Source organism: Pelophylax lessonae, assembly GCF_965119305.1.
Source record: "Pelophylax lessonae genome assembly, chromosome: 1".
Taxonomy (NCBI): domain Eukaryota; kingdom Metazoa; phylum Chordata; class Amphibia; order Anura; family Ranidae; genus Pelophylax; species Pelophylax lessonae.
Window position 1 is genome coordinate 234,202,214 of NC_138768.1, and position 21,497 is coordinate 234,223,710.

General features: G+C 45.6%; 1 protein-coding gene across 1 annotated transcript in view; it reads right to left on the reverse strand.

Annotated features, from left to right (window-relative positions):
- HIP1R (huntingtin interacting protein 1 related) overlaps positions 1 to 21,497 on the reverse strand; it is a 271,144-nt gene that overhangs the window by 147,108 nt on the left and 102,539 nt on the right. The window contains exons 8-11 of the mRNA XM_082258417.1: positions 14,103 to 14,243; positions 7,737 to 7,794; positions 6,190 to 6,265; positions 9 to 155 (exon numbers count right to left, since the gene is read on the reverse strand). Coding sequence (XP_082114543.1) covers positions 9 to 155; positions 6,190 to 6,265; positions 7,737 to 7,794; positions 14,103 to 14,243 — 422 coding nt within the window. The remainder of the gene's footprint in view (positions 1 to 8; positions 156 to 6,189; positions 6,266 to 7,736; positions 7,795 to 14,102; positions 14,244 to 21,497) is intronic.

Sequence of the window (21,497 nt, forward strand, 5' to 3'; positions counted from 1 at the left end):
GAATTCACCTGCTGTTCCACTGGCTGTGCATTGCTGATCTCAATCAGAGCTTCGGTTTGTGGCGGCTCTTCCTCCTCTGGAACTTCATTGGCCATTACTACCACAGGCTTCACGTGTTCTTCTAGTGCGGAGGCTCTCAAAAAGTTGGGTGGGTTCTATTTACATGAAAACAAATGACATTTCTACCCAGAATTTAATTTTTATACACAGGAGATAACAGAAAAAATACCTTACAATATATAAATATCAAGGATATACTTAATACCGCAAGTACAAAAATAAGAGTGGAAGAAGCATATTCTTCTAATCCTGCAAGTTCTGAACCGAGTGGCTAGAAGATAGAACGGTATCTAGGTGCTGTAAAATGTGCAGAACTATGCTACTGCTTCTCTTCAGGAACTTTACGCTAAAAAACGTACACATTTTTACTGATTGCTTTGTAACAAGTGTACTAAAAAAAATGGATTTTTGTAAAATCTTACCGTAAAATCCTTTTCTCTTAAGCTCATTGACAGACGTAGTCCTCGTTGATTAATAACAACTCGGGTTATACTGCCCTCTACAGGAGTAGGACTAGACAGGAAAGAAAACGTTCTGGCCACACCCTAGGGGCAGTCCCAGAGGGTATATCCTCTCACTTCCTGCTACAGCAAATCAGTTATGTCACAAAGCAGTGTTTAGAGAATTTAACCCAACTCAAAACAGAGGGGCGGGTACTACGTCTGTCAATGAGCTTAAGAGAAAAGGATTTTACGGTAAGATTTTACAAAAATCTATTTTTCTCTGTCGCTCATTGACAGACGTAGTCCTCGTTGATTAATAACAACTCGGGACGTCCCAAAGCAGTACCACAAATGAGGGGTGGGATAACAGAAATCAAAATCCAGAAGGCCCAACCGGAGCCAACCAGAAGCATCAAGGACTCATCGAGCAAAAAGATGAGACCTAAGTGAAAAACCCAACAAACCCTTGAGGTAGACCAACAGTCTCCTCAGATTGCGGCCTGCAGAACCTTGCGGCCAAAAGAGGCATCTGACGATGCCATCACATCAACTTTATAAAATGATGTAAAGGTATGAACCGACGATCAAGTCATCGCCTTGAAAACCTGGATCGCTGACGCCTGATGGCGGAAGACCCAGGAAACACTAGGCGCCCGAGTAGAGTGCGCCTTAACAGGGAACGGAGGATTCCGACCCTTAATAGAATAAGCCTGTACCACCGTCTGACTGGTCCATCTAGATATGGTCGCGGCAGACACAGGCAACCCCCTTCTAGGGCTATCCGTGATCACAAAAATTGAGTCCGTCTTACGAAACAAGTTCGTAGTAGTCAGGTGTACCCTGATTGTCTGAACCCCATCCAAGGAGTGTAATGCAAACTCCCAAGGATGGCTAGTCTTAGGACACGGGGAAGGTAACACAATATTTTTATTCAGATGAAAACTATACTCAAAACTCTGAAAACCACTTTAGGAAGGAAGGATGGATTCGGAAGAAGAACCACCTTATCCCTATGAACCACCAGATATGGGGAACGACAAGATAATGCGGCCAGTTCTGACACCCTGCGTGCAGAAGTAATGGCCACCAAGAAGGCCACCTTCTGGGATAATGTAAGCAAGGGAATCTCCCTAATATCTTCAAAGAGAAGTTTCTGAAGAACCGACCACACTAAATTAAGATCCCAGGCGGTAAGGGTGCACGCACTGGCGGAGCCAGATGTCGCACCCCCTGGATGAAATTCCGCACCAAGGAATGATTAGCCAAAGGTTTCTGAAAGAAGATTGCTAACGCTGAAACCTGACCCTTGATAGTGCTCAAGGACAGTTCCTGCTCAACCCCTTGTTGCAGACAGACCAAGATTCGGGTCACCGAATAGGTATGTGGGGGAAATCCAAGAGATTCACACCACGCAATATAAGACTTCCATGTGCTGGAAGTCGCTTTCCTTGCTTTAACTAGAGGTAGGAATAACTGAAGCTGACACTCCCTTGTCCTTCAGTACCTGGGTCTCAATGGCCAGGCCATTAAGCCAGCGATTGTAAAGCAAGATGGAAGATCGGTCCCTGAGACCGCAAATCCTCCCTGAGAGGAAGTCTCCAAGGAGTGTCCGCGACTAGCCTCACCAAGGTCGGCGTACCAGGCTCGACGAGGTCAGTCCGGAATTTCCAGAATAACTGGAATTCCCTCCATCTCTATCCTGCGAAGAAGTTCCCGCAGTAACTTGAGAGGATGGAAGGCATGCCGTAGCTGATACTGCCCCCACGGGGCGATCAGCGTTTCTGCTGCGTCCGCTAGAGGATCGCGGGTGCGAGCTACAAACCTCCTACCTGTTACGCCAAGGTGCCAACAGATCCACATCCGGGGTGCCCCAATGAAGGAACAGCTAGTGAAAAACCTCTGGATGAAGAGGCCATACCCCTTGATCCAGAATCTGACGGCTGAAATAATCTGCCTGCCGATTTCCCACCCCTGGAGTGAACACTGCGGGGAGATCCGGAACAAACCGTTCCGTCCAACGAAAGATGCTAGTCGTTTCGATGGCCACCAGGACACTCTAAGTGCCCCTTTCTTGTCATAAGTCACGACCGTGGCATTGTGCGATTGGATCCGAATCGGGCTGCTCTAGAGCTGCTCGGTCCAGTAAATCAGACAAAATCTGATCGCTCTCAGTTCCGATACCCTTATTGGTAACCTGGATACTATCGGAAGGAATGACTTCCCCTGGTTGAGCATCGGAGACTCCCTGGTCCGCTCGCTCAACCGGATCCGATTGTCCAGGGAATCGGAATTCTGATTCCATTAGAAAAGAATCTCCTTCAGGAGAATTCGGGTATGAGACTGGGTATACGGTACTGCCTCTAAGAAGGCCACCATCAGTCCCAGCCAATTGACGGACAGCAACATCCGAATCGTTGACTGAACCTTCTGGAGTTTCTCCGCAAGGAGAAACTCTCTTGCCCAGGATGTATCCAACATTAGGCCCAGATAGTTCAATCTCCTGGTGGGAACCAGGGATGATCTTTGGGAAAGCGAAGAAAACGCTGATGTCCTGCGATGATGGGGATATAAAGATAGGCATCCTAAATGTCTATGGACGCCAGGAAATCCCCCTGATGCAGGGAGGCCACCACTGTTTGGATGGACTCCATCTTTCCCCAAGTCCAGAAATTGGACGCACCTTGCCCACTTTCCTGGGCATTGTGAACAGGTTCGAATAGAACCCCTGAAACCGTTCAATGTTAGAAGGGAAGAATCGCACCGGTGGAAGTGATCGAAAACTCGATCCTGTATCCTGACCGTATGACCTCGCGAACCCCTTAGTCCGGGGTTCTGGCAAGCCATGGATCCGGAAACCGGTGAAGACATCCCCCCACCCCAGAGATGGGTAGGGGCGCATCAGGCTGTATTCTTCAGGCTTGGCTGAGCCGGACTTTTTGTTTAGCCGACCAGCGCCCTTTGAAGGGGGTTTGGAGGGTTTCGCCTTATCGCCCGCCCTCGCGGAACGAACAAACTCTTTATGAGCAGAAAAGGAAGGTCCTCGTTAGTTACGAGGTCCTTTTATCCTAACAGTCTGTGGCAAGATCGTGCTCTTGCCCCTAGTGAGATCCTTTATAATCTCAACCAAACTAAATGGCAACCACTGGCCTAAGGGTTGACCCTATCAGGGAAAAAATGACGCGGGATTCCGCTTCCACTTTTTCGATCCACCTAAAGGACGCAGCGTCCTCCAACGGGATAACGGTGGCTTTATTTGGAAATTGGTGAGTCCACTACAGGTGGTACCGTCTATCCTTTAAAGAGGGATTCCTCAAACGGATAGCGCCTAGCCATGCGTTTGGAAATAGCAGGGGTTTGTTTCAAAACGACCCCATTTGGTTAAAGGAAAATCCTTCGCCCTTTTTGGTAGGCTAACAAGTACCAAAAAGGAATCTCGGTCTCAGCTACCTCTGCCGGTGTAACCTCAAGACTAAAGGTTTCCCGGACGGACACAACTAGTGCATCCACCACTCTAGTGCTATGGCGGAGGCAGAAACGTTCTCCTCACTGTTGAGGAGACATTACCTGAGACAACAGCCCCATAAGAAGGACCTGCAGCTGCATTGACCAGCTCCGAATCCGTATCTGAAGTATCAGATAAAAAATAGGGGTAGGCGGGGGTCGCTTCTTGACCCCCGTCCCTGACAGGCCACCTCCACCCGGGATACCAAAGACTCCAAAACTGCCGAAAATGCATTAAAACAAGTGGGGTACTGGAGGGTCCTGCGGCCACCTTGAGGGGATCAGGTGGGGATACATATGCGGCAGGGTCAATGATTATACAAGACATTTGCCAGCGACAAAAAAAAAAAATGACAAAGTAAAAAACTTTTTTTTTTTTTTTGTAATCCCCCAGCGCAACAGCGCCCCTCAGTGTTACCTGCCTTTTTGGACCCCACAGAGAGAGAGAGACCCCAAGGCTCATCCCTGATGCACAGAAGTTTTCTATCAGCCTGCTCAGTGCTGTCCTGTTACAGACAGGAAGTCTTTGGCCCTTTTTCCTGGGTAAAGGAGGCGGCTCCGCCCCTTAACACGCCTTCCGGCGCCTCCCCCTGGCTCCACGAGGTGTTTGGTCACCTCAAACATGGCCGCCCCCATGCTGGAGACACGAGGCTACGCCAATATGGCGGCCTCGTGTGATCTACAAGACAATGGCGGCGGCCTGTTAGGATCGGGAGTGCATCGGCCCCACAAATTTCACCCTGGATGGTGATAAGCCTGGCCGACGGTACAGGACCCTGGCGGGCCGTATGCGGTCCGTGGGTCGTCGGGAGATGCCACAAAACAGTGCTGTGCAGCCCGTGGAAGCTGGAGGAATGGCGATCTGGACTGCAGTACTCAGGCATAGGCATCAGCCTGTGTACCTCTGACAGGTAGGATACCTTTTACTTCAATAGTAACGCCCCTTTTAATGCTGCCACTGACTTCAGTCATCCTTACAGACTTACAATGACTTTAGATCGTCAGCTCCCAAACCAAGCCTCCTGGGTATTTTCACAAAAATCACACTCAAATTGGGGGATCTGTGACTTATTATAGGATAGAGGGGAGATCCATCCTACCATCCCAGAGAGGTGCCCGCGTCCACCACAAACCCGACAGGGGGAGAGGGGGAACATACTACTCACCATACCGGAACCAGGCGGGCGCCAACTCCTGACAGAACCCCTCTCCACCGGGGTGGGGGGGCTGTCGACCAATATGGATGCCGTGACTCTGTTGGTCATTGGCGTCCAGGCGAGACGTTTAACTCGCAGGGTCAGTCCCTGTCCAGTGGGACTATGTCGCGGCCGACCCAGCGCGGAGCTATGGCCTGCACGCGCTTGTAGGCTGAACTGGGGTGACCACTGGATCTCAACATCCAGATCTCAACATCCAGCCCGTCGCCCAGTTCCAGCTTACTTGCTTGAAGATCTCACAGGAAACTGGAGAAAAGAGCTGTCTAAAAAATCTAAGAAAAAAATCCTGCCAGGACCGAAGATCCCAGCAAGGCATCTAGGTCCTTACTCCTAACTAGACAGAAAAAAACTGATTTGCTGTAGCAGGAAGTGAGAGGATATACCCTCTGGGACTGCCCCTAGGGTGTGGCCAGAACGTTTTCTTTCCTGTCTAGTCCTACTCCTGTAGAGGGCAGTATAACCCGAGTTGTTATTAATCAACGAGGACTACGTCTGTCAATGAGCGACAGAGAAATTCTTGTTATGCAGGTAAAGTGTGGCTGTATGCTTTAACTGCAATGTAGAAAATGAAATCAGGGCCATTATGCGGTCTGGCAGGGGAACCCAGATTAGCAGGACAAAAATACAACAAAGAGCTGTAGTGACTCCGGAAGCAACATAATGTCTGCCATTTTGTTGCAGTGCCAGCCGGTTTCCCAGTTTGGAATTAAAATGTATTTCCCAATACATTAAGAAGGCTAAAACTAATGGTAGAGCAGTTAAAAAAACACATTCTTTAGGGGTACAATTTGCTACAGATGATGTTTGCCTTGACTTTTTTAAAAGTAAAATCTAGCCAGCTCGCTGCCAACCTTCAAACAATGTGCTCATCACAAGTTGTACAAATTCATAGCAGTAAATACTAAGTCAACCATTCCAACAAAAACCACAAATACAATTAGTGTGAAACAAGTGGTCATTAGACTTACATCAGGAAGGCGTGGTATCTGAATAAGTCGTTTGAAGTATAACATGTCAGATGCCCGTTTAAAGAAGTTTTTCAAGCTGTGGGAAAAGGAGAATTAGTGATACTATATGGTTAATGCCTTTCCTAAAGTTGAAGACATAGAAATGATTTAAAACTAGTGAGGTGAAGTATTATTAAAGTGTCAGTCCAGCCAACAGAGAAGGCACTGCTTTATTATTATTACATGGACCTTGGTAGGCTAATTTAGCCACTGGCTTCTTGCATGTCTTTGATTATCCTACAAATTTCCATGAAACAATTTCTCTGATCCTCTCCTCCTGAGAGTTTTGGGTGTGTCCAACCTCCTTGCATGTTCCTTACCCGTGTCTCTTAATAGAAAATAAGTAAAAATTCCAAGAGTGAAGACCCAAGAATTGAAGTGCAGATCTCGCTCTCTCAACAATAAAGCAAAGAGATAAACTGCTAGCTAGTTTAAGTTAATTGCATCTACCAAAAACTAAAATATACATAAGAACCTTACAGTAGGTAAAAGTTTGTAACTGTAATAATTAAAGATATTTAAAAAAAAAAAAAAAAGGTTGGTTATAATTACCTGCTCTTTTCAACAATATTGCAGAATGATCCCTTTCTTCTGTTTTGGAAGTCCCCTGCCAGCGCTCTCCGCCCCTACTACTTAGGATTGCCCCCTCAGCAAGCAGTGTACTGAGAGGGCACCAGTGGGGGAACCCTCCCGATCCGGGCTGTGTGCATTCATAGACCCATGCATTGTGGCTTGGCCATGTTCCTTGCTCTCAGCTTACAGTATTCGACTGACAGCAGCAGGAGCCTAATGCTCCTGTGGCTCCTGTGAGACCAGTAAGTTAGCAGAGCAGTGCTGCAGATGGGAAAAAGCACTGGATTGTGAGCGGAGGCAGGTAAGTGTTTAGGGGCAAAGGTATGTAGGGGATGGGGTGGGGGGTGTGGGTGAAAAGCTAGTGGAACAAGCATTAGGGTAAAAAAATGTTTTGTCTTTTTAACCCACTTTAAACGTTATCACCAACTTCAAGTGGAACTTTAGTCAGAAAATTAAGTCCTGTTATATCACTTCAGACTGGCCCCTTTTGCAGGTTTAGCTATGTAAAACATTTAAAATAAGTGCCTATACAGTTTAAAATACAGTAATACACATGCTCAGTTGCTTTCTAATTTTTAGACACTGTCGAATTTGTAGAGGCCGACCTGCTGGAAGCATAAAGATTTAATGCTGCTCAGGGGTTCTGGGCATCAGCAAAATGGCCGCCTCCAGCAAGAAGAAACAGGAACAATGCTGGAGGCAATTTGCAGCACACTCATTTTGGTAGCATAATTATTCACGTGAAATGTATGTTTCTTGCAAAAGAACATTTTTATCAAGCTGTTCTGAGTAAAGTTCTGCTTGAAGTATTAATGTCATAAAAGCCTGTTTACTATAATAATTTTGATAGAACATTTTGAAAAAACTGTATATGCGGCCAAATAATATCAGTCAAATAAAATGTATTATCAGTAGAGTTGGAATAGGCAACCCACCTGTGGAATTGCTCATGAAATCTGTCTCTGTGCCCCTGTAATGTATCTGGAGGCAGACCTAGCATAAAAAAAAGAACAAACAGTGCATATATAAGATGTCCACTATAGTACTGGGAAAAACATGTAAAAATCCAATGTAACCAATTTAAAGAAGAAGTATGGGATAGGCTAGATAATTAAATACAGTATCTCAAACAAGTGAGTAAGTCCCCGTTCACACTGGGGCGACCTGTCAGGCGACCTGGTCGCCTGACAGGTCGCCTGGCATAGAGAAGCTGTGGACCCGTTCTAATAGGAGCAACACAAGTCGCTCCGACTTAGAAAAAGGGTCCGGAGCTTCTTTGGGGCGACCTGGAGCGACCTGCATTGACTTCAATGTTATGAAGTCCGTGCCGGCCGCTCCGAGGTCGCGGTGCGAGCAGTGCGCCGCGACCTGTGAGGTCGCCCCGGGAAGTCAGATCGCCCCAGTGTGAACGGGGCCTAAACCCCTCACATGTTTGTAAATATTTTATTATATCTTTTCATGTGACAACACTGAAGAAATGTCACTTTGCTACAATGGAAAGTAGTGAGTGTACAGCTTGTATAACAGTGTAAATTTGCTGTTCCCTCAAAATAACTCAACACACAGCCATTATGGTCTAAACCGCTGGCAACAAAAGTGAGTACACCCCCAAGTGAAAATGTCCAAACTGGGCTCAAAGTGTCAATATTTTGTGTGGCCACCATTATTTTCCAGCACTGCCTTAACCCTCTTGGGCATGGAGTTCACCAGAGCTTCACAGGTTGCCACTGGAGTCCACTCCTCCATGACGACATCACGGAGCTGGTTACATAGTTTGTGAGGTTGAAAAAAAGACATCAGTCCATCCAGTTCAACCTATGATGTGTGTGTGTTAGTACAGTGTATACCCCTGTATGTTGTGGTCTTTAAGGTGCCCATCTAATAGTTTTTTAAAACTATCGATGCTCCCTGCTGATACGACTGCTTGTGGAAGCGAATTCCACATCCTTACTGCTCTGACAGTGAAGAACCCCTTACGTATTTTAAGGTTAAACCGTTTTTCCTCTAGTTTTAGTGAGTGGCCACGTTTCATATTGTATTCCCTTTCTCTAAAAAGTTTGTTCCTTAAGCTAGGGTCCTCACCAGTACAGTATTTGTACATTGACATCATATCCCCCCTCAAGCATCTCTTCTCCAGAGAGAATAGGTTCAATGCTTGTAGTCTTTCCTCATAGCCGATGCCCTCCATTCCCCTAATTATTTTTGTTGCCCTTCTATGGACTCTCTCCAGTTCCAGCACATCCTTTCTGAGGACCGGTGCCCAGAACTGGACAGCATACTCCAGATGTGGCCGGACCAGAGTCTTGTAGAGTGGGAGAATCTCTTTATTTCTGGAGTGAATCCCCTTTTTTATACATGCCAGTATTCTGTTGGCTTTGCTTGCAGCGGCTTGGCATTGCATGCCCCTGCCAAGCTTGTTGTTCACTAGGACCCCCAGGTCCTTTTCCATCTTAGATTCACCCAGAGGTTTCCCCCCTAGTGAGTAGCTTGCTTTCGTGTTTCTGACGCCCTAGTGCATTACTTTACATTTTTCAACATTAAACCTCATCTGCCATGTAGTTGCCCACCCCATTATTTTGTTCAGGTCCGCTTGTAAGATTTCCACATCCTGCATAGAAGATATTGGCATGCTTAGTTTAGTATCATCCGCAAATACCGAGATTGTGCTAGATGTCCCCTTCCTATAGATCATTTATGAATAATTTAAACAAGATTGGTCCCAGGACAGAACCTTGGGGGATCCCACTTTCCACACCTGCCCAATCCGAGTACTCCCCATTAATCACCACCCTCTGGACTCTCCCCTGGAGCCAGTTCTCTATCCAGGTACTCACCCTATGGTCCATACCTATATTCCTTAGCTTGTACAGTAAGCGTTTGTGGGGAACGGTGTCAAAGGCCTTTGCAAAGTCCAGATACACCACATCCACAGGCTTACCTTTATCTAGGTGGCAGCTCACTTCATCGTAGAAGGTTAATAGATTGGTTTGGCAAGAACGATTTTTCATGAATCCATGCTGATTACTACTAATAATACCGTTTTCATTACTAAAGTCTTGTATATGGTCCCTTAACATCCCCTCCAAAATCTTGCAGGCTACTGATGTTAGGCTGACCGGCCTATAGTTACCCGGGATATATCTCGGCCCTTTTTTAAATATTGGTACCACGTCGGCTTTTTTCCAATCAGCTAGAACCATACCCGTCTGAAGACAATCCTTAAAGATCAGGAATAATGGTCTGGCAATCACCTGGCTGAGCTCTTTAAGAACCCTCGGGTGCAAGCCTTCCGGTCCTGGTGATTTATTTATGTTAAGTTTCTCTAGTTTAGTTCTAAACCTAACTTCTGTTTGCCATGGCAGTACTTCCTGAGGTGTATTATTTAGTTTAGCCTTCCAAGCTGGGTTAGTATTGCCCCCCGATTCTTTTGTGTAATGCTTGAATGCGGCCAATGACTCCTCATTCTTGTATTTTTTGAAGGCCTTTTCTTTAGTATTAATATGCATTTTTATGTCGGAGTTTAGCCACCCAGGGTTTAGCTTTGCTCTTTTAAATGTATTTCTTTTTTGAATGCACTGGCCAATCCCTTTGTTTAGTATGCTCTTGAAGCACTCCCATTTTTCCTCCGTGTTCTTTGTTCCCAGGGTTCTATCCCATTTGATATTTTCTAGCAGAGAGCACAGTTTTGGGAAATTGGCTCTTGAAATTCATTGTCCTTATATTACCCTTGTGTTTCCTATTACTATGATAAATACTGAATCTAATTGACCTATGGTCACTGTTTCCTAAGTTGCCCCGTATTTCTATATCCGTGAGCAGGTCTGTATTGTTGGTAATCAGTAGGTCAAGTACTGCATTATTTCTTGTCGGTGCGTTCACCATCTGACCCATAAAATTGTCCTGCAAAACATTTAGGAACTGCCGAGCCTTGGCTGAATGCGTGGTTCCTTCTGCCCAGTCTATATCTGGATAATTAAAGTCCCCCATTATAATGACATTTCCCATCCTTGCTGCCAATCCTATCTGTAAAAGAAGGTCTGCCTCCCCCTACCCCTCCTCCCTCTGGTTGGGGGGCCTATAGCATACGCCCAATATTACCTTCACTTTTAAGTTCTACCCATAAGGATTCTGCCTCGTCCATAGCTCCATTATTAATATCATCCCTCATATTTACCTGTACACTGTTCTTAATATACAGACATACTCCTTTCCCTTTTTTATCTTCTCTATCCCTGCGATAAAGGGAATACCCCTGAATGGTCACCATCCAATCATGAGAACTGTCGAACCAAGTCTCTGTTATCCCCTCAAAATCTAAGTCCTCCTCAAACATCAGTAGCTCCAGCTCTCCCATCTTGTTGGCCAGGCTTCTGACATTGGTATACAAACCTCATAATTTTGACCGGTTGCATATATCCTAGTTTGATGTTGTTTTTAGGCTGCTCTTGTGATTTTCCCCATACTCACCTTGGGTTTAGGGGCTCTGAACACCGTACCGCTAATGTCCCCCTTTGTGCCCTCAGAATCTTGCTCCCCGCTGGCTAAATCTACATCTGTACCCCCCCCCCCCCCATCACCTTGTTTAAAAGCCGCTCTAAATTTATGGCCATCCTCTCATCCAGTACAGCTGCACCCTCCCCATTTAGGTGCAATCCTTCCCTACCAAAGAGTCGGTGGATGTTAGAGACCTTGTGCTCCTCCACCTTCTGTTTGAGGATGCCTAACAGATGCTCAATAGGGTTTAGGTCTGGAGACATGCTTGGCCAGTCCATCACCTTTACCTTCAGCTTCTTTAGCAAGGCAGTGGTTGTCTGGGAGGTGTGTTTGGGGTCGTTATGTTGGAATACTGCCCTGCGGCCCAGTCTCCAAATGGGGAGGATCATGCTCTGCTTCAGTATCCTCACCTGGTTGCTGCCACACATGCTTGACACCATCTAAACCAAATAAGTTTATCTTGGTTACCTCAGATCACAGGACATGGTTCAAGTAATCCATGTCCTTAGTCTGCTTGTCTACAGCAAACTGCTTGCAGGCTTTCTTGAACATCATCTTTAGAAGAGGCTTCACCAACCGCTGTATGGTCTTGGCCACAGTGCTGCAGCTCAGTTTCAGGGTCTTGGCAATCTTCTTATAGCCTAAGCCATGTTTATGTAGAGCAGCCTTTTTCAACCAGGGTGCCCAGGGGTGCCTCAGCAAAATGCCCCAAAAATTGTATACAAGGCAGCAGGTGGATGAAGCCTTCCTTTTAGGTACACAAAGTCAGAGGTTTTCATTGTGCACCATTATGACCCTGTAGCTGCCGACCTGCTAATGACGAATGACATCATCAGTTGATAAGGAGGATGTCAGTTTGACCCTCCCCTGCTTCTCTCCATAGGTTTTGGGGTCACATTAGCTGAGCGATGGAGAAAAACTAAGGAAAAAGAGAAACATTGGAATACTAGTCAGTACGAACTTGTATCTCTAACATTGGGCGTCATACGTCTGTGGATGTTGCTGCATTATGTAAAACTTTTAGAATAGTTTTTACATTTTAGGATGGGATGGCTCAAGACTGTCCAAAATGTTAAAGGGTGCCTCAAGACTGTCCATAATTTGGGGGTGTGCCTCGACTGAAAAAAGGTTGATTAACATTGATGTAGAGCAACAATGTTTTTTTTCAGCTCCTCAGAGAGTTCTTTGCCATGAGGTGCCATGTTGAACTTCCAGTGACAAGTATGTAAAAAATGAGAGCGATGATGCCAAATTTAACACACCTGCTCCTCATTCACACGGGAGACATTGTAACACAAATGAGTCACATGAAATCGGGGAGGGAAAATGGCTAATTGAGCCCAATTTGGACATTGTCATTTAGGGGTGTACTCGCTTTTGTTGCTAGCGGTTTAGACAATAATGGCTGTGTGTTGAGTTATTTTGAGGGGTCAGCAAATTTACACTGTTATACAAGCTGTACACTCACTACTTCATGTTGCAGCAAAGTGTCATTTCTTTAGTGTTGCCACACGAAAAGATGTAATAAAATATTTACAAAAACGTGAGGGGTGAGATACTGTATTTATGTATTGTATGAACTTTTGTGAGATACTGTATTTATGTAATCATGAATTGACTTCTTTCTTCTCTTCCTCCTTTTGATTTTCCAGCAGGGGGCACTACATTTATCAGCCCCCTCTTTTCGTTCCTCCTCTACTGGGAGATGTGGCCACACCTACTGAACAGGCGCACACACATGAACAGAAAACAAGTTTAGGCACTGTGCTATTCCTGTGCATAGTGGAAAATACATAAGTGTTATAGATATGGCTGGATCCAGAGGGAGGTGCTGGGAATGGCTGTAACCTCCACCCCCCCCCCCCTCCAAATTTCAGTTGTGCTCCCCCACCCTCCATGGAAGCTGTGTCCATTGGGCTCCTTCTCACATCCTCATACTGCACACAGTCTAAGCACAGGCAGCACAGCCCCTCTCACCCTCCTCCTCTCACATGGCACACGGCTAAGAAAGATCCATTCTCTTACAGACAGCCTCTATCTGCAAACTGTGTAGCTGCCTGCTATGCTGCAAAAACATTATCTGAGAAATTCACAGGACAGCATATTAGGCAGCTACACACAGTGTGCAGATAGAGCGTATCTGTAAGAGAATCGATGTGTGCTGTGTGAGAGGAGGGAGGAAGCGAGCAGAAGGAGGGGGAGAGCAGACAGCCCAGAGCCAACATCAATCAAACAGAAGATGGAAAGGAGGTGGATCCCGCCAAGACTGTCGGCATAAGAAGAGAAGACTGTAGCCCCTCCCACTGTTATTTAACTTGATTTTAACAGAAGGGGCGCACATTTCAAAGGGCTCAAATTATTTTTATGTATTAGCAGCTTACAGGAATAGGATGAAGCGTAAAAAAAAAAAAGACACCCATACTCCTCTTTTAAGCTCCACGGCTATAAATATTTTCTCAGTGTTATATCCAAAACACCGTTGTACATATCAGACGTCCTGATACCAGAAAACGGCTCAAATATAGGCCCTGAAGCTTGTATCCTCCCGAGCAAGTCAAATTGCATTTACCGGTTCTTACCGCTTTTTAAAAACCATATATGAAATGTAAATGCATCAACATTCATTCATCACATAAATGTAGCCTAAAATTCAGAGCAATCTTTGTAACCATACCGATATGGAGGGGGCAATGGCTGATGTAGTCTACCAGCTCCTACTTTAAATGTCTTTGCCAATCTCACAATAACAAGGAAGGAATACATGAGAACATTTATTACAGTGAGTAAGAGACATCAAAGCCACTTACACGAGTGCAGCTTGAACATCAACTTGACGGTGTAGTGATAAAGATGACTGCAGTCCTGAATCACCTGTATAAGAGGGGCCAGCTTACATTGTCCGGATGACATCTGGGAGACCGCAATGGCGCTGTTCAGCTGTCTGATAACTGATCACAGAAGACTCTGTTACTTTATGCAGCATACATTACATACAGTACTCCCACTGAAGTACACTAAACCCATGCAGGAAAAAACTGGATTTTTGACTTACCGTAAAATCCATTTCTCTGATGTTCATTGACGGACACAGCTTCTGGTATTCTTAACCATTGGTTATACCCTACAGGAGTAGGACACTAGGCTGTAAAAGATTCTGGCTACACCCATGGGCAGTCCCAGGGGGTATACTCCCTCTCTCTGCTATAGCCCCTCAGTTTTGTTACATTATAACTCCACAGAGGGGTGGGTGTTTTGTCTGTCAATGATCATCAGAGAAATGGATTTTACGGTAAGTCAAAAATCCCATTTTCTCTTTCGTTCATTAACAGACACAGCTTCTGGTATTCTTAACCATTGGGACGTCCCAAAGCAGTTTTAAACATGAGAGCTGGGAAACAGCAAAAAATTCCCAAGGCTAAACATTACCAACCAGGCAAAAGGGGCTCAACCAAACAACTGGAGCCCACCTCATGAACAGCAGCCAGCAAAACCTTGCGTCCAAGAGAAGATTCCGTAGATGCAAATGACGACCAGGTGGCCGCCTTGCAAACCTGCGTCCCCGATGAAGATAAACGTAAAAAAATGTTGGTAAACGGCGCTACCTGTTAAATATATATCCAAGTGTTTCAAGAAAATTGTGCATTCATAAAGAATAAATAATTAAAATTATTAAAATATTAAAGTGCAGAAGGGACGCAGTGTGTGGACTAAAAGTGTTCAGTGTCCACTAAAATAATAGTGTTTGGAACAATGAATAAACAAAAGTGCACAGATGAAAATAAATCTACAACTGATCCGATACAGCCGCAGCCTAAGCGTGAGTGCACTATACTTTCAACGCTTAATTTTTATACTGCACTATGGGATTTTCTTCTCTTTATTGGAGCATCTAGGTCTGATGAACGCCCAAACTCCCAGACCATCTGCTCGATTTATGGACGAAACCCCCAGGATTCTTTCTGCTTGATAGCGGTCTATTATTACCATCTTGGATGCTACATAGGGTGAGTGCGATACCTAGTGGCCACCACAGGTATTAACACACACTTCACCTGCATCAAAGATATATATATATATATATATATATATACACACACACACACACACACACACACACACACACACGCATATATACACACGCACCGTATATAATTTTTAACTTTCACCAGCACTTATTTAGCACTATTAGTATCTCGTTTTAAAGCCTCAATACTTTTTAGTGACCACCTGATTGGGATATATATATATATATATATATATATATATATATATATATATATATATATAATCCTTTCCGCACTGAATTAGTCACTATCTGCACTTTATCAATAAATTTATATTTATTTTCATCTGTTTTGTTTATTCATTGTTCCAAACACTATTATTTTAGTGGACATTGAACACTTTTAGTCCACACACTACGTCCCTTCTGCACTTTAATAATTTAAATTTTGTATTCTTTATGAATGCACAATTTTCTTGAAACATTTGGATATACATATTTAACAAGTAGCGCCGTTTACCAACTTTTTTACGTTTATCTTCACTTTGACCTCTGATTAAGGGGTTGGTTGGTGGCAGCTCACACCTGCACCTCCTACTTGCTATTATTCTATTGTTTTATTTATTTCACACACTCCATAGCGCTGGTCACCTTTATTTTAAACTGCGTCCCCGATGCACGATAACAGAAGGCCCAGGAGGCACTAAGCGCCCCAGTAGAGTGCGCCTTGACAGGGAAAGGAGAAACCTGACCCCTGATGGAATAGGCCTGAACCACGTCTCTCTAAGCCATCTAAAAATGGTCGCAGAGGAAGTGGACAACCCTTCACAAGGTTATACGTGAGCACAAATAGACAGTCTACCTTCCAGAAAGACTCCCTAGCTGCCAGGTACACCCTAATTGCCCAGACCACATTCAAGGCATGCAGGGCAATTTCCTTAGGATGTTCAGGCCTAGGACACAGGGAAGGCAACACAATGGCTATATTCAAATGAAAATCAGAGACCACCTTAGGAAGAAATGACAGACAGGAGCGAAGCCCCACCTTATCCCTGTGAATCACCAGATAAGGTGGACAGGATAACGCCTCCAGGTCTGACACCCTGCGCACAGAGGTGATAGCCACCAAAAAGGCCATCGTCTGGGACAGTGTAAAAAGGGAAAACTTCTAGTGTGTAGGAAGGGAAGTTTCTCAAAAGGAGACTTCTGGAGAACCAAAAGTACCAAATTGAGGTCCCAAGGCGGCAAAGGAGACCACACCGGAGGGACCAAGTGACGAACACCCTGAAGAGAGTTAGCAAAGTGTCGGACAAAAACCGGCAATGCCTACAGCCGGCCCTTGATAGTACTCATGGTCAACTTCTGTTCAACCCCCTCGTTGAAGGAAGGTTAAAATCCGAGCCATCGAAAAAAAGCGAGGAGGAACCAAGGAATTTACACCACGCAATGTACACCTTCCACGTACGATAAGAGATCTTCCAAGCAGTAGATTTCCTAGCTTTTAACAGCGTAGGAATCACTGATTCAGACATTCCTCTATCCTTCAGCCCCTGGCTTTCAACAGCCAAGTCGTCAAAGCCAGCGACTGTAAAGCAGGCTGGAAGATTGGCCCTTGGGATAGCAGATCCTCCCTGAGAGGAAGCTTCCAAGGAAATGTCGACAACCAGCCGCACAAGGTTGGCGTACCAGGCCCGACGGGGCCAGTCCAGGACCACTAATATGACCAGGAATCCCTTCTGCCTCGAGCTTGTAGAAGTCTTGGCAGAAGCTTGAGAGGAGGAAAGGCATAAATCAGATGATTGTCAAAAAATGTGCGAAAGAAATGGACTTTGCAGGCACAGTACAACCTCACAACAGGCGAAGTTTTCTAAAATCAAGCATTTTATTACAAATCCATTAAAAACAATGAATATTAGTAGAAAAAAAAACAAAATATAGAAATACAAGCAAATTTTTCAGTGTGGACTGACATCCTGCGTGTTGGATATATATGCCCTAGAATTGTTTTAAGCCTGGGCTCCCTGAACGCAAAGTTCTTGTATACCGACAGGGGTGGGCATCCAACAGAGTGGTGTCATATACAGTATTTTGGGGTACAATCAGCCTGTGGAGACTCCGCACAGAGAAGGAGGTCATCCAGGCCTGCACGCGCTCGTTGGCCGGCTGGGGTGACCACTGGATCTCAACATCCAGCCCGTCGCCCAGATCCAGCATAATTGCTTGTAGATCTCACAGAAACAATCCATATAAAACTAGCTAAAAAAAAAAAAATATAAAAAGCTTGCCAGGACCAGAGGTCCCAGCAAGGAACTTGGATCCTTACTCATGACTAGGCAGAAAGAAACTGACATCCTATAGCAGGAAGAGAGAGGGTATACCCCCTGGGAAAGCCCATAGGTGTAGCCAGAACTTTTTTTCTGCCTAGTGTCCTACTCCTGTAGGGGGCAGCAATACCTTACTGATATCAAGATATGAGTCCTGCGTCGGTCAATGAGCGACAGAGAAACAGACTTACTGGCTGGATTACCAATTAAAAATATAAGAAAGAAAACCTAAAAAAGAAAACTAATACAGTCATCACATCTAAGAATTGGTAAGCTGCAATATAATAAATGTTTGCTTTTGGGTTTAATACCACTTTAATGAAATTGACAAAAGCTACTAAAAAGCAAAGTACAAATTTTAACTCAGTTGTAAATCAGCATAAAACTGCACTGCTTTGTCTAGAGAAATAAATGGATTTTTGTAAAATCTTACCGTAAAATCCTTTTCTCTTAGCTCATCGACAGACGTAGTCCTCGGTGATACACCACCTTCGGGTTATGTTACCTCCGCAGGAGCAGGACTAGACAGGAAATTAAAAAGCTCTGGCCACACCCTAGGGGCAGTCCCAGAGGGTATATCCTCTCTCTCTCTGCCTCAGCAAATCAGTTATGTGAAAAAGCAGTGCTTAGAGAATTTAACCCAACCCAACTCCAAAATAGAGGGGCGGGGACTACGTCTGTCGATGAGCTAAGAGAAAAGGATTTTACGGTAAGATTTTACAAAAATCCATTTTTCTCTAGCGCTCATCGACAGACGTAGTCCTCGGTGATACACCACCTTCGGGACGTCCCAGAGCAGTATCACAACTGAGGGGTGGGAAAATGGAAATCAAATCCCAATCTAGAAGGCCCAACCGGTGCCAACTAGAAGTTTACAATGCTCATCCTTAATGATGAGACTCAACAAAAAAATTTTCAAACAGAAAAAAACCCTCGAGGTAGACCACCGGTCTCCTCAAATTGCGGCCTGCAAAACCTTGCGGCCAAATGAGGCATCCGCCGATGCCGTCACATCAATTTTATAGAATTTTGTAAAGGTATGTACCGACGACCAGGTGGCCGCCTTACATACCTGGACCACTGACGCCTGATGGCGAAAGGCCCAGGAAGTACTGAGCGCTCGAGTGGAGTGCGCCCTAACAGGGAACGGAGGACTCTGACCCTTAATAGAATAAGCCTGTACCACCGTCTGTCTAATCCATTTGGCAATGGTTGCGGCAGATGCAGGCAAACCCTTTCTGGGGCCATCCGTGATCACAAAAAGTGAATCCGTCTTACGGAATGATTCCGTAGCTTTCAGGTATACCCTGATTGCCCGAACCACATCTAAGGAATGCAACGCATGTTCCCGATGATGCTTGGGCTGAGGACACAAGGAAGGTAGTACAATATCTTCATTCAGATGAAAATCTGAAACCACCTTAGGAAGAAAAGATGGCTTAGGATGAAGTACTACCTTATCCCTATGAATCACTAGGTATGGGGACTGGCATGATAATGCAGCCAGTTCTGACACCCTGCGAGCAGAAGTAATAGCCACCAAGAAGGCCACCTTCTGGGATAAAGTAAGCAAGGGAATCTCCCTGATGTTTTCAAAAGGAGGTTTCTGTAGAACCGACAAAACCAAATTAAGATCCCAGGGCGGTAAGGGCGCGCGGACTGGAGGAGCCAGGTGCCGCACCCCCTGGATGAAATTCCGCACCAAGGATTTGGTAGCTAACGGCTTCTGAAAGAAGATTGCTAATGCTGAAACCTGACCCTTGATGGTGCTCAAGGCTAGCTTCTGCTCAACCCCTTGTTGCAAAAAGGCTAATATTCGAGACACCGAATAGGTACGTGGAGGAAATCCTAAAGATTCGCACCACGCAATATAAGTCTTCCATGTGTGATAATAGACTTTGCTGGAAGTCGCTTTCCTTGCTTTAATAAGGGTAGGAATGACAGAAGTAGACAAACCTCTGTCCTTCAGTACTTGGGTCTCAATGGCCAGGCCATTAAAACCAGCGACTGTAAAGCACGAAGGTAAATTGGTCCTTGAGACCACAGACACTCCCTGAGACGAAGTTCCCACGGAACGTCTGCGACTAGCATGTCCAAGTCGGCCAGGCCGGCTTGAGGAGGCCAGCCTAGAATCTCTAGGACCACTAGCGCTGATTGGATCTGAACCAGGCGTCCCTAGAGCTATCTGGCCCCGACCATCCGAGAAAGTCTGGTCGTTTTCTGTTTCCACACATTTATCAGATACCTGATAGTTATCAGGAAAGGTGATCTTTTCTGGTTGAACCTCAGGGACCGAAGTCACCCGACTAGAGGCTACTTGGCCTATCTGGTCAACCAGATCCGATTCCTGTGAGGTATCGGGACTAATCTTAGGAAAGGGTAAAGGAAAAGATCTATTCAGGGAACGGTAACTACCGCTTCCTGTGGTACTTAAATGTTGGAAGGGAAGAATCGCACCGGTAGTAGTGGTTGATGCTCGATCTGATGTCCTGAATACCGGTGAAAACGTCCCCCCACCCTGAAACCGGGTGGGGGCGCACCTTCAGGCTGTGTACTGCTTTGCTTCGGGTTTGGCTGGGTTGGTCCTCTGCTTGTCCGACCAGCCCTTCTTGAATCCTCCTGGAGGAGTCTTGCCTTTCCCGCTAGTACCAGCCGGGCGCCCTTTATGGGCGGTAAAGAAAGGTCCTCGCTTGTTGCGAGGTCCCTTAGTTTTTGCAGCCTGTGGCAAGAAAGTGCTCTTGCCCCCAGTGGCATCCTTAATGATTTCATCTAGGTTGGCCCCAAATAGACGATTCCCCTGAAAAGGGAGATTGGTCAAGGTCTTTTTGGAACCTAGGTCAGCTGACCAGCATTTTAACCACAGCACACGTCTGAGGATCACTGCTAACTTAGATGCATGCCCTAATAAGGGAGTTGTGTCCAAGGCTGCGTCACAGATAAACCGTAGCCCTTGTATGATCTGTTCCATCAAATCAGATGTCTCCTGGGGAATATCTTTTCCCCTAAGATCTTGGCGTACCATTTTCGCCCATTCCGTAAGTGTCTGGGAAACTAGACCAATAACAATTACTGGTCTAAATGCTGACCCTATCAGAGAAAAGATAGTGCGGGACTCTGCTTCTATCTTTCGATCCACCGGATCCTTAAAGGACGAAGTGTCCTCCACTGGAATAACCGTGGCTTTATTCAGCCTGGAAATAGGCGGATCCACGACTGGTGGTACCGTCCATTTCTTAATGATGGATTCCTCAAAGGGATAGCGTCTAGCAATACGTTTGGAAATAGTAAAGGTACGTTTAGAATGCTCCCATTCTCCTTTAATCTGATTACCAAAACATTTAGGTACCGGAAAAGCCTTCGCCATCTTGATGGGCTTATTAGTACCGAAAGGCCTCTCTGTTTCAGTTGCCTCTGCCGGTAAAGCCTCAAGTTTTAAGGTTTCTTGCACTGCCACAACTAGTGCGTCCACCAATGCTTCTTCCTGAATTATAGCAGGAGAAGAAGCGTCCTCCTCACTGTCTGAGGGGGCTTTACCTGGGATAACAGCCCTTGCAGAGGAACCTGCAACTGCCGTGACCATCTCTGAATCTGAGTCAGAGGTGTCAGATGGTATAGGGGTAGGCGGGGGTCGTTTCCTTGACCCCCGTCCCTGACAGGCCGCCTCCACCCGAGCCACCATAGACTCCAAGATTGCTGTAAATGATTCTATACTCTGTGCACCGGCGGGTCCCGAGGCCCCCTCGAGGGAAACAGGTGGGGGAATATGTGTGGCAGGATCCATGATAACTCCAGTTACTTCCTGGATAATATAATTCAAAAGAAAAAAACTCTTTTTTTTTTTTTTTTTTTTTTCTGACCCCCAGCGCCACAAAAAG